Source organism: Castor canadensis, chromosome 2 (assembly GCF_047511655.1).
Source record: "Castor canadensis chromosome 2, mCasCan1.hap1v2, whole genome shotgun sequence".
Taxonomy (NCBI): Eukaryota; Metazoa; Chordata; class Mammalia; order Rodentia; family Castoridae; genus Castor; species Castor canadensis.
Window position 1 is genome coordinate 107,907,016 of NC_133387.1, and position 21,403 is coordinate 107,928,418.

The 21,403-nt window shown below is 41.3% G+C and overlaps 1 protein-coding gene across 9 annotated transcripts in view; it reads left to right on the top strand.

The window, feature by feature from the left end:
• Cobl (cordon-bleu WH2 repeat protein) overlaps nucleotides 1-21,403 on the top strand; it is a 247,872-nt gene that overhangs the window by 63,671 nt on the left and 162,798 nt on the right. For all 9 annotated transcript variants that reach the window (XM_074065488.1, XM_074065489.1, XM_074065487.1 and 6 more), the window contains 3 exons: nucleotides 5,508-5,702; nucleotides 18,266-18,476; nucleotides 20,523-20,751. In XM_074065488.1, the coding sequence (XP_073921589.1) occupies nucleotides 5,508-5,702; nucleotides 18,266-18,476; nucleotides 20,523-20,751 (635 nt within the window). The remainder of the gene's footprint in view (nucleotides 1-5,507; nucleotides 5,703-18,265; nucleotides 18,477-20,522; nucleotides 20,752-21,403) is intronic.

Below are 21,403 nucleotides of genomic sequence, written 5' to 3' on the forward strand. Positions count from 1 at the left end.
CTTCATCATCCTCTTAGCTCCCTCCTGGTTGACAGATTTGTCACTGCACAGACTCCATGTCACAGTGCCACATCTAAGGCTTGTAGGTAGCTGGGATGACAGCCCTTATTTCAGCTCCAGGGGCCCTCTTAGAGGAGTCACCTCAGTCTCTGTCCAGCTGCTGATTTCCTTCTTCTCCAGCTCCCCTCCACTTGGAAGTTTCCCTGTTTTCTCAGACACAACCCATCCAAACCCAGTGGTCATCATCTCCACAGACAGGTCTTCTGCCTATTTGGAGCCTAGTGCTAGACTCTGACAGAAAATCCCAGGGCCACTGTGGAGCCCTGGCCCCACTCCAGGCCCCTCCACCCTCATTCTGTTGGTTCTTTGCACCTCCTCTGTCTCAGAACTATCTGTGGAACTTGAGCTCTCTTCCCCTTCAGCGCCTGCTGCTTCATCTGGTTATCCTCATTTCATTCTCATAAGCCATCCAGAGATGCTTAGTGTGTTGGCTTTAGGAAGATTTAGCTCCTTAGCCTGCTGGGTATCACCGGCAGGCCTTACTTGCCAGACAGAAAGCTGCATGTGAGTCTCTCCTCTCACAAAACAGACATGAAACCATCCTGGCCCCAACCCATTCCTGCTGACCTTGAAAAACTATGTAGGCACACCCCAAATATCTTGGAAAGAACAATTGATTTAGAATCCACTTGAGCCCAGGAGCTCAAGACCAGCACACATAAAGAAAACAAAACAAACAAACAAATCCCCAAGCAATGTATCAGACAAACAAACAAGAAAACCTAGTTGACAACAGGTGCAGCCTGTAAGTACTATTTTAACATCTCTTATGATGTGTATTACAGTATTTTTTTTTCTTTAATCCCTTACCTAAACTGTCCAACTGGGGCTTCTCTTCATCCCTTTCCTTCCTTCATCTCTTTCTCTCCTATCTCCCGTTTTTACCCACCCTTAGGAATGCTCAAGACCCCCTCAGGTGAACACCTTACCCCTGCAGTTAAGCAGATTTCTTCTCCTGCTAAAATCCTTGCTCATTTGAAATATTTCTGTTCCTGTAATTCCTTCTTCATTACTCTCAGGCTTTTCTAAGTCCATGGGCTCTTTTTTGGAAGGAACTGTGCATAATTTTAGCTTTTTCAACATCATCATCAGTAAGCATTTTGGCGGTACTGGAGTTTGAACTCGGCCTCATGCTTGCTAAGCAGGCACTCTACCCCTTGAGCCGCTCTGCCTCCCCTTTTTTTTTTTTTGAGATATTTGCCCAGGGCTGGCTTTGAACTGTGTGGCTTTGAACTGATGTCTGCCTCCTGAGTAGTTAAGATTACAGGTGTGAGCCACCAGTGCCCTGCTATAATAAATATTTTAAAATAGTTTTTTCCTAATCTGAAAATCTGAAATGCTCCAAGATCTAAAACTTTTAGCATCAACATGGCACCATAATTGGAAAATTCCAGACCATGAATCCTTTTATTCACACACAAAATTATTTGAAATATTGAATAAAGCAGCATTTGGGCTCTGTGGATAAGGTATATATGAAACAAATGAATTTCATGTTTAGACTTGGGTCATCTTACTTGAATGTACTTAGTCCAAAATCTGAAAAAGTATGAAATCAAATCCACTTCTGGTTCTAGGCACGTTGGATAAGGGATACTAACCTGTGTCTACAAATACAAAGAGCAAGGTGCTACCTGTTGAGACTACACACAGTATAGCATCTCCTGTCTTTCAGTAATAAAGAAGTGAGATGTACTTACCTTTTTACAGAAAGATTCATAATAATGGGGCTGAGAGGGTCCATGTGTCTAGTGTCCAGGACATGGTTTTCTCTGCCTGAGGTCTGGGCACCTACAGGTGCTGAATTACTGAAGTGGGTCCTGGGATTCATTCACACCTCAGGTGTTGTTTCTGACATGAAAAATTTTCATATGCAGTTCTCAAAAACATGCAGTTGTCATTCTGTGAACTAAAATACCAGTGGATAAATTTATCAACATATTCAATGATGTAGATTGGTACAATATGTTAATTGATTTCATCAAATGATATAAAAACTCTAGCTATAATTGCATAATATTTAACAAGGGTCCATTGTTCTAAAGAAATGTTGAAATCCATTGACATGAGCTAACTTCAAGATAATCAGATATACTTGGTCAGTGATGGGCTCAGGGCACTGTTAGCCTCCTGGTGCTTCAGGCTGAGTGCAGAGATGTGGAGACCACTGATTTCTGTCACATGTGTCCCCAGGCCTACAGTACTCAGAAGACGTGGTCTTCACGAAAGCAGAACACCTATGACAGAGAGCACGGGAGGGCAGAGTATGGTGAAAGGGTACTTTCAGGGGGGTTTCTGGGAGCAGTGCACTACAGACCAGTTGCTGGGAGAGTGGAGGAGATTGAAGTAAGACATGATCGAGGATGAGTACAGAAGTTTGGACTCCAGAGGTTTAGTTATAGGGAACAGATATGTGATGTCACTGAGGGATAAGCACAGGTGATTTTTGCTGTGATAGTATTCAGGAGCTTACCAATTTTTCTCTTTTCCAGAAAGAACCAGAACTTTATTTTGTATGAATTATTCCATCATTTAAAATGTTGGTTACCTTGATGTGTGTGCACCCATGACACACACTCATGCACACACACACACATGCATGCAGTCATGCTCAATAAACACTGGGGAAGAAGGAATCTAGAATAGAATCACCTGGAAAGATGCTAGAGCAAAGGAAAATACTTTGTTGGTTATCCCAGCCTGCGTTTGGCTAAGCCTACAGGCTTAGCCAGTGAGGTTTTGGACTTGTGGGTTGCGGTAGGAAAGGGTGGATGAAATGATATCATAGGGTGACTCTGGGTGATTGGGGATGGATTGCTTATTTGGGGTAAGCAGAGGGGGCAGTTGGAACCTCTTCTGCCTGTCTCCAGCCCCTTGCTCTATCACAGGGCTTGCCAGATACATGAGTACATCAGTAGCTGCTTCTAGCTCGATTCTGTGTTCTGAAGGAGTTCAAGCTGCTAAATTGGAAAATATATTCTTTCCATAAAAATTATCAAATGAACACATTATGTTTTTCTGAAAGCACCTTTGGGAGGTAATTCAGAGACTGGCTTCTAGCCCTGGATCCAAGGTTGATTAATGAAAGCCCCCAAAGCCTGTTTCTGTCTGTCTTAATTTTTCCGTCTCTAAAATGGGATGACTTGTGTCCTCCCTCATCCAGGCAGACTAATGGAGTCATTAAAATTTCAGGCTTCGGAATCTAATTATCTGGGTTTGATGTTGGCTGTGCCTTTCTGTGACTTTGGAAGGGTGAGCCCCCACCTCTTATCTATAAAATAGGAATAACAGTCTAGCAGTTGTACCTCCACCCCAGAATGGTATAGACAGGAGCACATGAATTGATAAGTGTTCAGCCCTCAGAACAGTGTAAAGCGTCCTGTCTCATTTTATTTTTATTTCTATAAAATGAAAAGATAAAAATCACATAATAGATAAGAATGCAGCATAAATTTATAAACATTGTGATATAAATGTAAGACTTTTAACAAGGAAAAGGAGCACTAATTTAAATCTACTTCTCATAGCAGAGGGTGAGGCCTAAATTGTTATTTCAGAGTCTTATATTAAGCAGTGAAGTGAAGGGAATAAGTTCCCAGTCACTTCTGATTCCCATTTGCTGTTTTATTTCCTATTTTAAAATGACCTCTTTCATTTTAAAAGTAATATGTATATAGGAGATATTACAGGAAAATTAAGACATGTAGAAATAAAAAAAATAGCAAAATATATGTCATTCCTGACATCTCCAAGAGGCCATTATTGCTAATTCTTTACTGCTTCTTTCTAGACTGTTTTATGATATAGACCTCTCTTTAAAAACATAATTTTCCTAAACAAATAATGTTTTCAAGATTGTTTTTCAAAAAAATCTCCATTGAGCATTTTCCCTCATTGGATGGAATATATTTTAAAACAATTAACTAGGCCGGAATAACATCACATCATAATTTATTGGCATTATCTTTTATTGATTTATGGTTGGACCATTTATTTGTTTGGTGTGTGCATCAACATTTAGTTAAATTATGTATTTGTTTGCTGATAGAAGTTATGTCATAACGAGTATCTGTAAACCTCCCACAGTGCAGTGTTATGGGATGATTTCTTTAGGATACATATCTAGAAATAGAATTCCTATGTCTTTGCCACCTCATGCTAAAGTACACTAAGAAGATGGCCATGCAGCAGAGCTTAGGGTGCGTGTGGGGCTCCCCTTGCCTCTGCAGTGTTGGGAGGAGGTGGGTAGGAGAAGCTCTTGGGAGTCAGCAGGGTCTGGTTTCCACTTCTTTTGGGTCTTATGGAGAGCTATGGACTTCTCTGAGGTTGATTTTTCTCAGCTGCAGAATATTTTGAGGACTGAATGAGATAACTACTGAATAAAGTGGTCATTAGGTGAATAACTAAGGTTATTATTGGTATAGGTCCATGTTAAATGCTGAGTAAAGTCTATCTATTACTAGAATGGTAAATGCCCAGGATCTCTATAAAATAAGGTCCTTGTATATAATTGAATACATAAATGCATAAGTATATAGGTATTCATTTATATCTCTCTTTATATATATATTTGTACATATACATGCATGAATACATGTGTATATATACATAAACACATTCTTACACATATATATATATACATATATGTTCTCTATATAAAATAAAATGCTTGTCTAATATAAGGTCACTTGCTTTTCCTTGCTAATTGTGAAGAAACAGAACATGTAAAAATGTTCACCATGTGGGTGACATGTTCGGAGGGACTGAGAAGTCATCTTCAAGATGAAGGGGGCATTCAAGACACAGTTCAAAATCAGGTGAAAACAAAGATGAAAAGGGTGCATCTTAAGACACTACCATGAATGAGCATTCTTTGGAGGTGAACAGCCACGTCCATATCCCATGACTGTGTCACTGGATGCTGGATGCAGGATGGGAGGGACTTTCTGGTTAAGGTAGTATGGCTTGATATGGTCCCAGTGAATCCAATGTCAAGGATCGATGGATTCAAGATCCTCAGATCTGGTCTTGGATCCTGAGTTGGGGCAGGATTGAAAAGAAAGCTTTGCAAACAACTTAGTTGTGACCTGTCACCATCTACAGTTCAAACAGAGCTGGGCCACACAAATTCAGCATACCCACGCATGTCTGGACCAGGGGCCTGTAGAAGGTAGGACAGTGCTGCATCCTGATGGTGACTACAGTTTTAGGATGTTTCTTGCCAGGAATGGTTGCTTTCACAAATGCTTGCTCTATTTTTATTTTGACTTGTTTAGTTTTTGCTTGTTTAGGGAGGATGTTAATCTGTTAGCAATGAAGACTGCTGATACACTGAGTTAGAAAAACCCTGCTGCTCACCACGTTTTTCAGATGCCAAACGTGAATGCTCATAAGAATTAATTACTGAGAGACACTTCATCCAGTGCTTCTGTGTCATCATTTTCAAGGAGGAAGATGAAGGCTCGGGCCCCCCTGCCCCCTGGCAAGCCTGCTACCCTGAGTGTGCATGGTGAACAGAACCCTGCAGCCCTTGGCTCACAGCAGAACCTGGTCCACATGAAGGAGGCGCTGCGGAATAGCACCCTGGATGTTACTGTGGTTCTGCCCAGTGGGCTGGAGAAGCAGAGTGTGGTGAATGGGAGGTAAGAGGCCAGGGTGTCAGAGTCCCTGCATTCCCAACAATGTGTAGGTGGGAGGAGGAGATGGGCAGAGTGGACATGGACCTGTCAGTTTCTTCCATGTGGGGTCTGCCCTTGCAGAGGCTGCAGGATATGAATTGAGTCTAGGTGTCAACCTGGGAGAGTTGGGACTCTTATCTGGAATGAGTGTATGCTCACTGGCTCAGGCAGGCTCACCGTTTCAGGAGCAAGGACTACACAGCCCTCCTGTTAGAGGCTGGGCTCAGTAAGAAGGGCAGATGTGGAGTCCCATACATAATTCCAAGGAAGTAGCCCTAGGGTTAGCCCAGCAATTTCAGTCTGCTGCCTGCATCCTTGGCTATGACGTTCAGCCAGGAGGGCAGCCACCTGAACGAGCTATTCAAATGTCCACTTACAAGCTGACTTGCAGAGGTATCAGTGCAGTTGGCAAATGAAAGTAAACCAAGTTTAGATTGAGGAGTAAAATCTGATCCATTTGTTTCATCTTTAAGAGGCTGTATTTCCACACCCTCAGTTCCCAGTGGTCCCCATAGCCTGGATCTGACTATGGACAGGTGTCACATGCCACCTTCCTCTGGGAGGGCATGTCCAAACATTGCACACCCATCTACATTCATAGTCTAGGAGTTTTATTAGCAGTGCAGTCTCATGTTTTATGTTTGAAATTGATCAAAGTATACCACAATTATGTTATTCAGGCAGTTTTGGCTACTATTTTTATGACTGATAACTCAATCTATGATAAAAATGTTAATAGTCACAGAAAAAAATTCAATAGGAAGAAAAAAATTAAATGTGAATGTTTGCATATTTTGTTATAGAGAAGCATAATGGCATGATCAATTACAAAAACTTAGAAGCATAAAAATGTATTTGTTTTATCTGGTACATTAGGGAATAGAATTAATATTTCTAGGAAAACCAGGAGAAGAAATTATATAAAATGCTTAACACTTAAAAGCAGTTTGCTCAATAATCATTAAAATGTATACTTGGTTGTTTTTGTTCCCATGGATACATTTAAAAAGTATAGTACAAGTTTTATTATTTATTTTAAAAGATCAGTGTTTGAATAATGAATAATACTTGAATTTATCTAATCCTTTGCAACTATTTTATTAGTTTGTTAACTAACTGATTTATAATAAAAACTGTAGATGATAGTTTTTTGTTTGCTTGTTTTGGTATGTGGTGCTGGGGATGGAACGCAAGGCCTTGAGCCATGCTAGGCAAGCACTCTATCACTGCACTATACACCCCTAGCTCTAGGTGATAATAGGCAAAAGTGTATAAGAGTTTGCACAATTTTTTATAGGAATGTATACAAAAAAGTGGAACAACATCCTGCCCAGCCTCGGTATATACCTGTTGCATTGTGGTATGCCATGTCTTCAGCTGCACTACATGAGGCCATACTGTTTTCCAAGGTGGTGCCATCAGGGTGGTGTCAGGGGTTGCTCTTCAGTGGAGAGAGCTTCTTGTAGCCTTTGCAACAGCAATAGGGCTCAGGTATAGGAAACTATCCACATTGGACCAATATGGGAAATGCCCAGGTTTGAAGCAAATACCTTACAGCTTTTTCCTCAGCCCAGCTCCCATAGCTCGTGCACAGGTAGTGAAGCTAGAAGAGTTTCTGTGTATTTCTTTGTTTTACAAACTGTTCATCATTATACGTATATGTTCCCACATAGCCTTATAACTTCAGAAGTATTGAGTATCACAGTTTTAAAATGATTTTAAAATCTGCATATGATTTTATCAATGAATTCATTATATATTCACCATTCTTACATTTTGGCCCAATTTCTAGTTACTCTTTTTTTTTTTTTTAAAAAAAAGAAAATGTCATGAACTAGAGAAAAACTAGCTAGCATTTGTTGCCCTTAATGCAGAGAAACTAAAGCAGATACCTTAAAGCAACTGAGGCCAATAGGAAAAGGGGACCAGGAACTAGAGAAAAGGTTAGATTAAAAAAGAATTAACCTAGAAGGTAACACCCATGCACAGGAAATCAATGTGAGTCAATGCCCTGTATAGCTATCCTTATCTCAACCAGCAAAACCCCTTGTTCCTTCCTATTATTGCTTATACTCTCTCTACAACAAAATTAGAGATAAGGGCAAAATAGTTTCTGCTGGGTATTGAGGGGGGGACCGGGAGGGGGTGGAGTGGGTGGTAAGGGAGGGGGTGGGGGCAGGGGGGAGAAATAAACCAAGCCTTGTATGCACCTATGAATAATAAAAGAAAAATGAAAAATAAATAAATAAATAAATAAATGGCCCCATCTTGCATGCCAGGCCATCTTTCTACCAATGCCTGCTTCTTTTATTAACCTTAAAAAAAAAAAAAAAGAAAATGTCATGAACTAGAGAAAAGGTGAGATCAAAAAAGAATTAACCTAGAAGGCAACACACACGCACAAGAAATTAATGTGAGTCAACTCCCTGTATAGCTATCATTATCTCAACCAGCAAAAACCCTTGTTCCTTCCTATTATGGCTTATACTCTCTCTACGACAAAATTAGAAATAAGGGCAAAATAGTTTCTGCTGGGTATTGAGGGGGTGGAGGGGAGAGGGAGGGGGCGGAGTGGGCGGTAAGGGAGGGGGTGGGGGCAGGGGGGAGAAATGACCCAAGCCTTGTATGCACATATGAATAAAAAAAAAAAAGAAAAAATAAAAAAAAGAAAATATCATCGTGGATCGTGTCTTAATGATCTACTTTTACAAATGTATGAGGAAAAATAGAATGCCTGCCTGGAAAGTAAAAGTGTTTTTGGAAAATGCTTTCAAACTGAACACCTCTTCTTATTGTACCCTCAGTTTTTCTTTCATTTTTCTTATGCAGCAGGAGTTACTATTATGGTGCAGTTTTTTTGGGTAGTTATTGAGGCTAAGTACAGCATTATATACTAAGGGTTAAAATGACTTTCTCTTTTGCAAGCAGTAAAACAATCCCTTCTCCAGAGTATTTCACAGAGGAGTGAGTGCCTTAAAGCAGCACCTGTGAGCTCTGGTCCTCAGGTCTTCCTCTGTGAGACTACGGAGGAGGCAGCTGCTGCTTGCTTTGGAAATTGATTTTGTATATTACCCTCTTTAATAAAGAAAGAGTGGGCTGAAGTCAGATGCCTAGTCCTTGCTTAAAACAGATTGACTCAGGCTTTTGTCCATGTGGTTTCTCTGTTGTTTTTAAACAGTGCTTTTAGTAAAGAATATGCTCACCCTTTTGCAGGTGAAGCAGCAGTTTACAAAATGCAGCCAGAACAGTGCATTTCCTGACATGGAAGGGCCCCACAAAGAAAGATGCTGGTGGTCCCATTCTGCAAATCACCACCATTTTTATAGTGGTTATTTTTGACCTTCTCTTGAGTTTAAAAGCCCATGTCTGTTCTTCAGACGTTGGGCTCTGGACTGCTCTTCAGGACAAGGCCTGGCAGTCCTTTGGGAATGATGTTTCCAGCTCCCTGTGAGGCAGCTGGAAGGAGGTCAGGATCCCAGCACTTTATTTGGGGCACGAGTGAAGAGAAGGTTTCTGAAGAGGGCATTGTCTCTTTCAGGTTCTCCAAAGAGAGCTTCCAAAAGCATGGAGAGTGTTGGGGTGCATCTTTTTTTTTTTTTTTGAACTCACGGCCTTACACTGGCTAGGTAGGTACTCTACCAGTTGAGCCATACCTCTCAGCTCCTTTTTTTTGGCAGATTGGTTTTCACAGTTTTGCCCATGACCAGCCTTGGACTTCACTTCTCCTGCCTATGCCTCCCAAAGAGCTGGAATCACAGATGTGCACCACCATGCCCAACTTCTTAGGTGAGATAGATAGGGTCTCATTAACTTTTTGCTCAGGATGGACTCCAAACTGCCATCCTCTTGATCTCTGCCCCCCAAATAGCTGGGATTACAGATGTGAGTCACTGTTTCCTATAGGTTGTAGTAAATAAGACACATCCACATTGGTTCACCTAGCTAAGGGGTAGGGGACAGGAAAAGCAATCTTTGTTTTGTTTTATTTTCAGAATAGAGGAAATCTCCCTCAGTATTCAGTCCTGTGATTCTGCATATGTGGGTCATTGCACCCTCTTACAGAAGACATGTTTGCATATGTGCAGAAACCTTTAGATCTTGGGTCTTGGGTGTTTTGGGCCTTATAAAGCATCATAGGACTCTCAAGAGTGGCAGGTTATTGGGCCTTCAGGTTCTTTTTATAGTGAGCTCACCTGTTCCCAGATGCACAGGAAGGAGGGTTGGGACCTCTGCCCAGGACTGTCACATGTAGGTGTTGACAGAGCACATATGTGGTCTTCTGGCAACTTCTGAGGGGCAGGGCCTTGGCCTTGCTACTTCAGTGATGGCCCAGGGGCTGAAGGAAGAGAAGCTGCAAAGGACAAAAGTAGGGAGATGGGTGGGTCTGCACACGTGGTAGTTTTATTCCAAATGAGGAAACTGTTGCTTCAGAATATTAATTGTCTTTAAACATAGGGAAAACAGATTTGTATTAAATATAGCATGCAGTACTCACGTGGATTTGTAGAACACTAACTTGTGACTTTAAGTTAATTGGGCCGTGTCCAGGTCCTCTAGGGTAGACATTGACTCATCTGCTGAGTGAGAATTGCATAAAAGACACCTGACTTGCCTATAATATGACACAGAAGACTCTAGATTCTGAAGTAAGTGTCCTCCAAGACACTGGCTCATCATCATGGATGACAAAGCCAGAATTAAGAAAGGACACAAACTACTGTGGTCAGCAAAGGGATTCCTTTGGGGTTGAACCTGACCAGAATGCAGTTCTTGTATGAGATCACCTATCTACACCTGTCTTGATAACTCATTTCATGGAGTCACTTGTAGGTGGGATAACTGTCAGGTTTTCCAGAGTTCCTAGATTTCTCCCTCCAGGCCAGGGGCTCCAACCAAGATTGTCATTTAATCAGTTTTAAAACTTGAATTCCTTTAAGAAGGCAGGTCCTCTTTGCTTGACAAACTTCCACCTCTCCCTAAAGTCACATCTTCAGACCTGTTACAGCCCCATGCAGCCTCCGGGCCCTTAGAGCCAACTCTGGGAGTTGACACTGTTTTAATGGTTATTGCTCTAACAATAGTAAACCACAATCCAGGCTTCCGAAAAACTGGATTATTGCTAGAGACCCCAGCCTCAAACTGGAATCCTGCCTTTGGTCAACAGACTTCCCTGTTTGGGCTTCTTCAGGTCCTCTGTCTTATCAACATTGATCTTTTTTGTGTTCTACCCACATGTTGTCTTGGAGGGGCCTCATCAGAGCAGGAGGCCCATGGGACCTTGCTAGCTTCTCACCACACCGATGCCAAGTTAAGCTGTCAGGCTTAGCACTTCCAGGGCTTGCTCCAACCCTGTTATACCAAAGTGTGCCTCACCCAGAGCTTAGGGCCACTGCTGGACTCAGTGCCACACAAGAGATGAGGCCATGTTTATGATTTGACAGTGCATGCAAATTTGGTTTGTTTTAAGATTGCACCAGGAGTACTTAACTGAAAGTCATTTGTATACCATATACCTGCAGCACATGACCCATTGCTCAGTCAGCACATTGGTACCAATTGCACCTACCTTGAGTGGCAGAGTCCAGTGGTTTTCAAAGCAGGTTCCCGGGACCTGCAGCATGGGCATCACTTGGAAACTTGTTTAGATTCCCAGCTCAGCCCCATACCCACTGAATTAGAAATCCTGGGGTGGGGCTCAGCAACTTGTTTCAATAAGCCCAGAAGTTTCACATTGCATGTTACATTTCAAGATTCCCTGCTGTACCTTGTGCCACTGGCTCTGCTAGTTGTCAGGCACACAGTCCTGAGACTGAGCCAAGGATCTTGCTGGCCAGGTGGCACTGTAGAAGGATTAGTATATGCACAGCCCACGAGAGGCCCCCCCCATCAGGTTTATCACCATAGATGGCAATCCTTTACCTGGTCTTGATCTGATAAACACAAGGCGTGGGCTTTCTCACTTCTGTGTCCCAGTCATGTGTCTGTTCCCAAACATCCTATGTGTGTCCTCTGGTGTCTGAGGAGCCCCTCTGTACTGGGTGGGCTGTGATGGCACAGGCTCTTTATTTCTTGGCCTTGCTCTGTGATATAACTTCACAAACAGCCATGTGTAAAAGAAGTTTGATTCTTATTGAAGTCACTGACCCATGCAAAAACAATTTTTTTTTGACTGTACTTGAACTCAGGGTCTTATGCTTGCAAGGCAGGTAGTCTGCCACTTGAGCCACTCCACCAGTCCTTTTTCTCATTGGGTTTTGAGATAGGGTCTCATGAACTAATTTCTCTGGGCTGGCTTTGAACTGAAGTCCTCCTGATCACTACCTTCTGAGTAGCTTACAGGCAAGAGCCACTGTTTCCTGGCCAAAAACAGTGTCTGCACACATTTAGAAAGTGATTTTTTTTTTAAGAAAGAAGTATAAAAGCTCCACTGACTTTTTAAATTTAAAAACAGAGACCACAACAGGTGTCAAAAAGTAAATTTTTTTCTATATTATGAGCACTTGAAAGACATCTGGGGAACAGAGAGATAATGAAGTTGAAAGAAAAGGGTGTTGAGTACAAATGGTAGAGGAAAGCTATGAGAGAGATCTGCTTTCCTGAGCCTTCTTTCCTGCTCACTTGGTGTCACGGGTTGAATATAAAATGTTGCCCCAGGCTCATGTGTTGTACATTTCATCCCCAGCTGGTGGCATTATTTTGGGAGGTTCCAGAAACTTTAGGAGATGGGCCTAGTTGGAGGGACTGGGTCACTGGGGGTGCACCTTGAAGGTCATGTCTGGTCCTTGGTCCCTTCCTTAATGTCTGCTCACCCTGAAGTGAGCAGCCTCCTCCTCACATGCTCCCATTGCCATGATGTTCTGCCTTACCATGAGCCCAGACTTACCATGAGCCAAAGTCTGTGGATTGAAATCTCTGAAACCATGAGTCAAAATAAATCCTTCCTCCTTAAAGTTGTTCATATTGGGTATCTTGTCACAGTGAGCAGAAAGGTGAGTAACACACTTGGTTTTGGGGTGATCATTTCCCTTTTTATCATATATTATTCTTCTGTTGAGCTTGGAATTTTACCTTAATATAGATGGATAATAAGATATCTATCTATCTATCTATCTATTGTCTACTGAGAGATTGATGCATTTTCTTCAAACGCTAATGTTCCTATGGAATTAAGACCAGTGAGTTCCCTAGCATTTATCAACTTGTCGTCATACCTTACTCTGATTGTCTCAGTTTCATTCCTTATGAGACATGAACAATTCTGTGATGCCCTGAGGATGCTTCTTTAAGGATCCAATGATGTGGTATTTGCTGAGAGCAGGGTGGCATTCAGCCACATACAGACGGGATCTTCTGCCTGAGCTAATCTCCCTGCATAGAACCCACATGGAAAAGATAGCAACAAATTAACTCATTTACTCAACAAGCTCTGATGTCCTGCTTTGCCACAGGCCTGGCACAGTGACTGGCAGGTGTATTCACATGAAAGATCCTGGTGACCCCATAAGGTAGGCTCTACCCTAGTGACCTCTTGATAAGGAAACTGGCACACAGCAGCACAGTCAGCTGCCCAGGTCAGAGAAGCAGTGCATGGGAGTACCAGGATCCCATTAGGGGCAGGCTGCCCAAGTGCCCCCACTAATGACAGTGCTGCCATGAGAAAGATGCCCAGTCTCTCATCAGGTGGTGTCATGCAAAGACCTTCAGATCAGGGCAGGGAATGCTCCATCAGAGTGTGATATGAAGGGGAGGTTAGGAGGGGAGGCCAGACCCAGCAGGTGGTGGGAACTCCTAAGTGCCACCAGGTACTCTCCTCCAGTCTGAAAAGTTCCTTGTGGCCCAGTGGCCCTGTGACCTACTTAGACCTTGTGGAGAGATATACATAACACCACCTAGGGGAGTCCTTAGTCTTTTGTTTGTAAGCCACAGGAGGCAGGTTGGAATCTGAGGGATCTGGAAAGAAAACTTTCCGGATTCTACCACAGTTGGTGCCTTTCTGTCCATTATTGGGCACTGGGAAGAGGGCAGCCTCCCTCTTTCTGGGTGAATTTGTCCCATAGCACCAAAGGAGCTTGAAAGAACTGGAGGACTGCTAGAGTTTGCTGTTTTAAAATGTCAGCTTATGGGGCATGCTGCAAAGTGACAGCAACCCAGCCCCATTCACACTTTCCTTCATACAGGTTCCTGAAGAGTGGGAGTGGAAAAGTAGTGAGGATTGCAGTATTTTAAATAAGCATCATCTTTTAAGTAGAGTGTCAAATTCCTACAGGACCAGAAGTAAGCTAAATTGGTGCTTTTGGTTCCAGGCTCTCCTGTGCTCAGACCTGTGTGCACTGAGGTTTTCAGTATGGCCAGGTCGGTCCTCCTGAGAAAGCTGTGGCCACTTGAGCTGCACAGCAAGTGACAGCAGGGGATGAGCAAAACTGCTAGCAAAGCTGCTAGCAAGGGACAAGCTCCTCAGTTTCACCTTCCTGTAGAACTGCTCTGTGCTGAGCGCAATTCCAGCCACCAGGAAGGGATGCGGGCCCATTTGTTCCTCCAGGCTGAATTAGTAACCATGCTCTTCAAGTAATGAAACTTGAAGTAATCAAACATGCAGGATTACCTGTCTCCTTTGGTTTACCATGTTCTGACAGTGTTTTGTGTTTTTTGTTTTGTTTTGATCCTCACCCACAAAAAACTTAATAGTCAATTTGAGTGGGTAGGTTTTTGGTAAAGTACTTCCAACCTTGAATGTGAAAATTTAACTGCAGCTTTCCCAGGATGGAGCACACATTTAGAAGAACCACTTCCCTCCTTGGGGATAGGGAGGATGGGGCACAGTGTTGCTATGAGCATGAACCAGCGGATCACAGAGTACTGTTTGGCACAGAATATAGAGATCTAGACAGCCAGTTGTTTATCTGTCTGATGGATTTGCTCTTCTGCCATTCCATTGTATTGCAAGTAAGTGGCTTCTGCTGTAGCAAGACAGATGTGTCCTCCCCAGTGTAGAAAAGCCTTAGCCCTGTGGCTGCCACTCCCTTTCACAGTACTAATTACATCCTTCAAATGTGTTGTCAGTTACTGGACCAGAAGACAAGAAGGAAACAGTAGTGTTTGGGTGCCTTTTCATGTCCTTTGACAAGTTTTACTTGTGTGTTTATTTGGTGGAAATAGGTTCTGGGTGGGGTTAGCAGAGGCCAAGCTAGAGTCAGCATCCATAAAACCAGAGTACAAATTGAGTCCCAATCCCCCTTCCCCATAGGAACCTAGGATGACCAACCCCATATTTCAGACTGCAGGAAAGATTATAAATGCACAGGGTGGCCCAGAGCTTATCAAATAGACAATGAGTTGGAATCAACAAACTGGTGTTATTTAATTTATTTAATTTTTATTTTTTAGTGCTGGGGATTGAACCCAGGTACACACTAGGCAAGCGCTGTACCATTTAGCCAGCTGCCAGTGTGATGGTGCTATTTTAGCACGTTAAAGAAGTCTACATCCTGTGGGAAGGCTCTCAGTAGAATATCACGTCTTGGGTGCATAGTGACATTGCTCCCTAGCTTTGTTTGAGAAGCTGTACTAGTTTACATTCTGTAAATGTGCAAGGGTTCCTTTTCTCCACATCCTCACCAAGACTCACCTTTAGTCAGTTGTGAGACAATATCGTGGTGCTGGACCACATCCTCCTAAACAGGGAGGCCAAGTACCTTTTATGCACTGTTGGGAATCAGTGTGAGAAATGTCATGTTGTTGTACTGGGGGTACATTGTGACATTTACAAAAGTTCTTACAATATACCATAGTTGAATTCACCCTCTCCATCATTCTCCTTTATTCACCATCACCCCATTCCTGGAATTGTTTCCACAGGTCTTGTTTTTCCTTTTTCATACACAAGTATGTAGTATTTCCAGATTGCCTTTGAGTTGTTTGAGTTCTTATCTATTTGGGGTATTAAACCCTTTACCAAATATATATCTGGAGATGTTTTTTTCCCATTCCACAGGCTTCATTCTCACTCTGGATGGTTTCCTTTGGCTCAAAGCAACTGTTTAACACAATCCCATTTATCTGTTTGCTTTTGGTGTCATAGCCCAAAGCATCATCACAGCCGGAAGCCATTTCTCCATATGTTTCCTTGTAGTTTCATGGATCCAGGCCTTATGTTTAAGTCTTTCATCCACTTTGAGTTGATTTTTGCATAAGGTGTGAGATAAGGGTCCCGTTTTATTTTTCCACATGTGGATATCCAGTTCCCCAACATCATTTACTGAAGAGACTGTCATTTCCACACTGTGGGTTCGTCATTTACTTGTCAGAGGTCATTAGCTATAAATGCATTGATTTATTTCTGGGCTTTCTATTCTGTTCCATTGGCCTGTGTTTCTGCTTTTATACAAGTACCATACTATATTGATTACTGTGGCTTTGTAAGATAATTTAAACACAGCATGTGTGATGCCCCCAGCTGTGTTTTTCTTTCTCAAGATTGCTTTGACTCTTCACAATCTTTTATTGTTCCATGTGAATTTTTAAGATATTTTCTCTATTTCTGTACAGAATACCGTTGGGGTTTTGATAGAAGCTATATTAGAGCTGCAGATTTCTTTGTGTATTTCTCTGTGCTAAAGTGTATGGGCAGTTTAACATTAATTCTTCCAACCCATGAAAACAGTGTCTTTCCATCTGCCTGTGTCTCCTTTTATTTCTTTTATCAATGCATCATAATATGCAGTGTACAAATCTTTCACCTCTCTGGCTAAGTTTATTCCTAAGAATTTTCTTCTTTTTGTTGCTATTATAAATGGGATTGTTTCCTTTATTTTTTAATTTATTTATTTTGGCAATAGTGGGGTTTGCTAGGCAGGCACTCTATCACTTGAGATACATCCCCAGCCCTCCTTTGCTTTACCTATTTTCCAGCTAGGATCTCACACTTTTTGCCTGGAATTGGCCGTGGATTGCAGCACTCCTACCTATGCCTCCTGTGTAGCTGGGATCATAAGCATGTGCCACTACACCCAGTTTGCTTGTTGAGACTTTTTTCCTGCCTGAGCTGGCCTTGAGGATCCTTCCAATCTCTGCCTCGCAAGTAGTGTGGATTATAAGCATGTACCACTATGCCCAACAGGATTATCTTCTTAATATGCATTTTGGACACTTCATTGTTTATGTGTAGAAATGCTACTAATTTTTATGTTGATTTTGTATTCAGCAACTTTATTGACATAGCTTATTAGTTTTAACAGTGTTTTGTTGTTGTTATGGAATCATCAGGTTTTCCTACCTGTGTGATCACATTATCTACAAACAAAAAAATAACTTCTTCCTTCCTGTTTTACATACTTCCACTTATTTTTTTTTTGTGCAGTGCTTTTGGCTAGCACTTCCAGTAATACATTAAATAGAAGTGGCTGAAGTGGGCATCCTTGCCTAGTGCAGATCTTAGAATTTTGCTTTCAGCTTTCTCCCATTGCATCTGATGTTACCTGTGAGCTTTTCATATTTGATTTCTATTGTTAAAGTAAGTTCCTCCCATACCCCTTATGTTGATGGCTTTGATCATGAATAGATGTTGAATTCTGACAGATTTTTTTTCCAGTATCAATTGAGCTGATTGTGTTTTCTGGGGTTCATTCTGTTAATGTGATGTGTTTCATTGATCTGCGTATGTCGAGTCATCCTTGCATCCCAGGGATAGATCCCACTTGGTCACTTGGTCTTGGTATATAATATCTTGAATGTGTCATTGAACTTTTTCACTAGTATTTTATCATAGCTTTACATCCATGTTTATCAGAGATATTGGCCTATAGATTTCTTTTCTGGTGAATTCTATCTTTGGCATTAATGTGATGCTGCCTTATAAATGTTGGAAATGTTCCCTTCTCCATTTCTTGGATGTTTAAAAAGCATTAGCATTACTCTTTGGATATTTGGCATACTTTTCCCTTTGGTTCTGGGCCTTTCTTTGTGGGGCGGTTTAGTTACTGATTCACTCTATTTATTATTGGTCTGTTTATTATTTTTTTTTCTTCTTGATTCAGTTTGGGTAGGTTGCTTGTGCCTGGGAGTCTGTCCATTTCTCATAGTTATCCAATTTGTTGTTGAATTATTGTTTATAACAGTACCTGTCAACTTCTTTAACTGAAAACCTAATTTTTAAGATGCATTGATACTTATAAGTAACTGAAAATTTAGTGTCTTGTACCCATAAGTAGTGTTTTTTATGCTCACAAGCTTTAGATGATTCAACTCAAAATACCCATGGATTTAATTAGAGCTATTGCTATTTTCCCAGCTATTACAATTTTGATCAGCTATTATAATTTTTCTTTCAGTAATGTTGTTTATTCGTGTTGGAAATGTTAATATGTTGCAATACAGTCATGTGTAATAAATTAACAAGCTGACATTGTTCTTCACCAGTGCATCTAATTTTTTCATGCATCTACTGGTTCATTTATTCTCCTCTTATTCAGCAAGGGAGCAGGCAGTGTGCTAACATTCCTAATGATCATGGTTTGTTTTCCCTTTTCCAGCCATGCGATGATGGACCTATTGGTTGAACTCTGCCTTCAGAACCACCTGAATCCTTCCCACCATGCCCTTGAAGTTCGGTCTTCGGAAACCCAACAGCCTTTGAGTTTTAAGCCAAATACTTTAATTGGGACCTTGAATGTGCACACTGTGTTTCTGAAAGAGAAAGTTCCTGAAGAGAAGGTTAAGCCTGGCCTGCCTAAGATGCCAGAGGTCAGTGGGTGCCTGGATACTAAGAGGACATTCGAAGATATGTACCTGTGTGTGAGTGTGTGGAGATACTGAGGGCCAGTGTTGTTCTTTTTCTATGTACCATGTGCACAGGGCTTTGTTGAGTGTTCCACTGCCATGCTACTCAAAGTTAGGCACTGGGTTTATTGTAAGACAAGAATTTTCAGAATTTAATCATGTTCATTGTTTTAACATTGCTCCTTTGTGTAATATAGAAAAGGAGTTAGTATGAAGCTGCACTGTCTAATAGAACTGTGTCTGAAGATGCAGCTGGCCCACATTTCTTCACTTTCCAATATGATAGCCACAGGCTGCATGGAGTTTTTGACTCTTAAAATGTGGCTGCTGTGACAGAGAAACTGAGTTTTCAGTTTTATTACATTTTAACTGCTTAGCTGGTGGCTACCTTCTTGGACTATGAAATTTGGGGAGTGGGGGAGAAGTGAGGGATCTTTTTGAAAAATTGTCAGAAATAATTACTCATGGCATTTGGCGATCATCTCATATATATAACTTCATTGCAGGCATTTGGTTATCAATTAAGATTAATTCCCAATTATTATTATACTTTCAAAAAAGGCTTTGAGTTGGACGTTTTAATTATACTTCAAAGCAGTGCTACTTCTTTCTTTTGTAGATTCTTGGAAGATTGGCTAAATTTTCTTGCTTTTAAAAAATGTCAATTTGGCTAATAGCTCATTTCCTGTGAATTTCTAGGTTTCGGTGAATAAATTGTAGTTGTTACCCTTCTACACACATCCAAAGGAGATTCCCCCGTATTCTTCAAGTAAAATCAATGTTCAAGGAAGAGGAACCCTCTTCATAGCCAATGGCTTCTCTTAACCTCCTGGTTCCCAGGCATAATTAAGTTCAGCATATATGTGTGTTTCCTTTTCAGAAGCCATGCCCAGGGCTGTGGGTTCTGTCTTTCCTCCTAAATTCTGCCATTGTCAGGGTCACCAGGCCCTGCCACTCTGACCAGAAGAGACCTTGTGGCTTTTCTCAGTCACTGTGCACCCCATGTTTACTCTATTCACCTTTACAGTATGTTAGTGCCATGTTGTGGTCAATAAGGCTGAATTACAGTAGATGGGGTGGAGCTCTGAATGCTACAGGTTTTTGGTGGGCTATGGTATCCGTCATCACTTAGGACCAGCCTAAATTTACAGAAATTGTTTTTGTTTCTGATTATTAGATGTCTGGTATTTGAAAAAGATAAAATCTATTTCTGGCATAAAATATATGTATGTAGTAAGTATGTGTAAATATACATATGTCTGTACCATATTATTCTGTATCTGTTTTATTAAGTATAGTATCATACATATATTTATGTAGATGCATATAAGATAGTCATTTTTTTTTAATGGAACTGGAGTTTGAACTCAGGGACTTACACTTGCAAAGCAGGCATTCTACCACTTGAGTGACTCTACCTGCCCTTTCCTGTGTTGTATTTTCAAGATAGGGTATTGCAAACTATTTCCTTAGGCTGGCTTTGAACTGGGATCCTCCTGATTTTTGTCTCCTGAGTAGCTACGATAACAGGTGCAAGTCAGTGGCACCCAGCAATATTTTGACTTCCGAAACATTGTGAGTTTTCCTTTAAATTATTCATTTCATTTCCAAACTGTTTTCCTTAGGAAAATGTATGTGTGTGTGTGTGTGTGTGTGTGTGTATTTATATATATATTTATATTTATATATATATAAATGCTTTGTGTTCAGGTCTGGTCAGAATCTTTGCAAGACAGTGTGTAAACTGGATTTTTTAAGTATAGAGCCTCCACCAATGGCCATATGGATCTCCATGTTGTTTGTTACTAAGGGAGATTTTAAGATACATCTAATATTCTGGACATTTATTTTTCACTCTTCATTATGCCATTTTTCCTGGGACTCCTTGAATTTGAAGAATGATTAGTGCTACACAAAATCCTGCCACACTCAGTTCTAGAATTAAAGCAGAAATTGAACTTATTTTGGGAAGATATACTCATAGAGTTCTTTGTGTCTGGTCTATTCCAGAAATCGGTGCGTTTGGTAGTGAATTACCTGCGGACCCAGAAAGCTGTCGTGCGTGTGAGCCCAGAGGTGCCACTGCAGAATATTCTGCCAGTCATTTGTGCGAAGTGCGAGGTCAGCCCAGATCACGTGGTTCTGCTCAGGGACAACGTGGCTGGGGAGGAGCTGGAGCTGTCCAAATCCCTGAATGAGTTGGGCATAAAGGAACTGTATGCCTGGGACAACAGAAGAGGTGAGACTGTGCTGTGTCATGCATAACCCTGCTGTGTAGTGACACAGATGTGATCCATATACACTAAAGATTTTTCTGATAGATACAAAGAGATGACTGTTCAGTGCAACAACTGTCAGACAAAAACATAATTTATATTCCTTGACCTTAGAATCACTAAGATGGACTTCATAAAAGTTCTTGTTTTAATAATCCCCATTTGATATCTGTTGTCTGTTTTTTTTTCATTCCACAAATATTGAATAGATTTTTCTATAGCTTTTTAAATCATTTCCCCCAATAAAAATATATTTTTTCTTATTACCAAATACATTATGAAATTAGTGGTCATAGTGGGTATACTTCCCCCCACATCAGCCCACCTCTTTCTGGGGACTCCAGGTCCTCAGTCTTATGTGACATTCTAGAGAGAACTTAAGCTCCATGTAGTATAAGATATGTGGAATATTTATTCCCTTAAGAAAAGCACTCTGACCTTTGAGAATACTGTGTTTTGTGTTTTTCTTTCCCATATCTTTTTAGGGAGGTACTGGGGTTGATCCTGGGGCCTTGCATGTGCTAACCTGCTCAGTATCTTCTAAAAACACAGGCAGTACCTACTTAGTGACCTCAGGAATAGCTGCACAGACCCAGGTACTGTGGGTGTATTGGT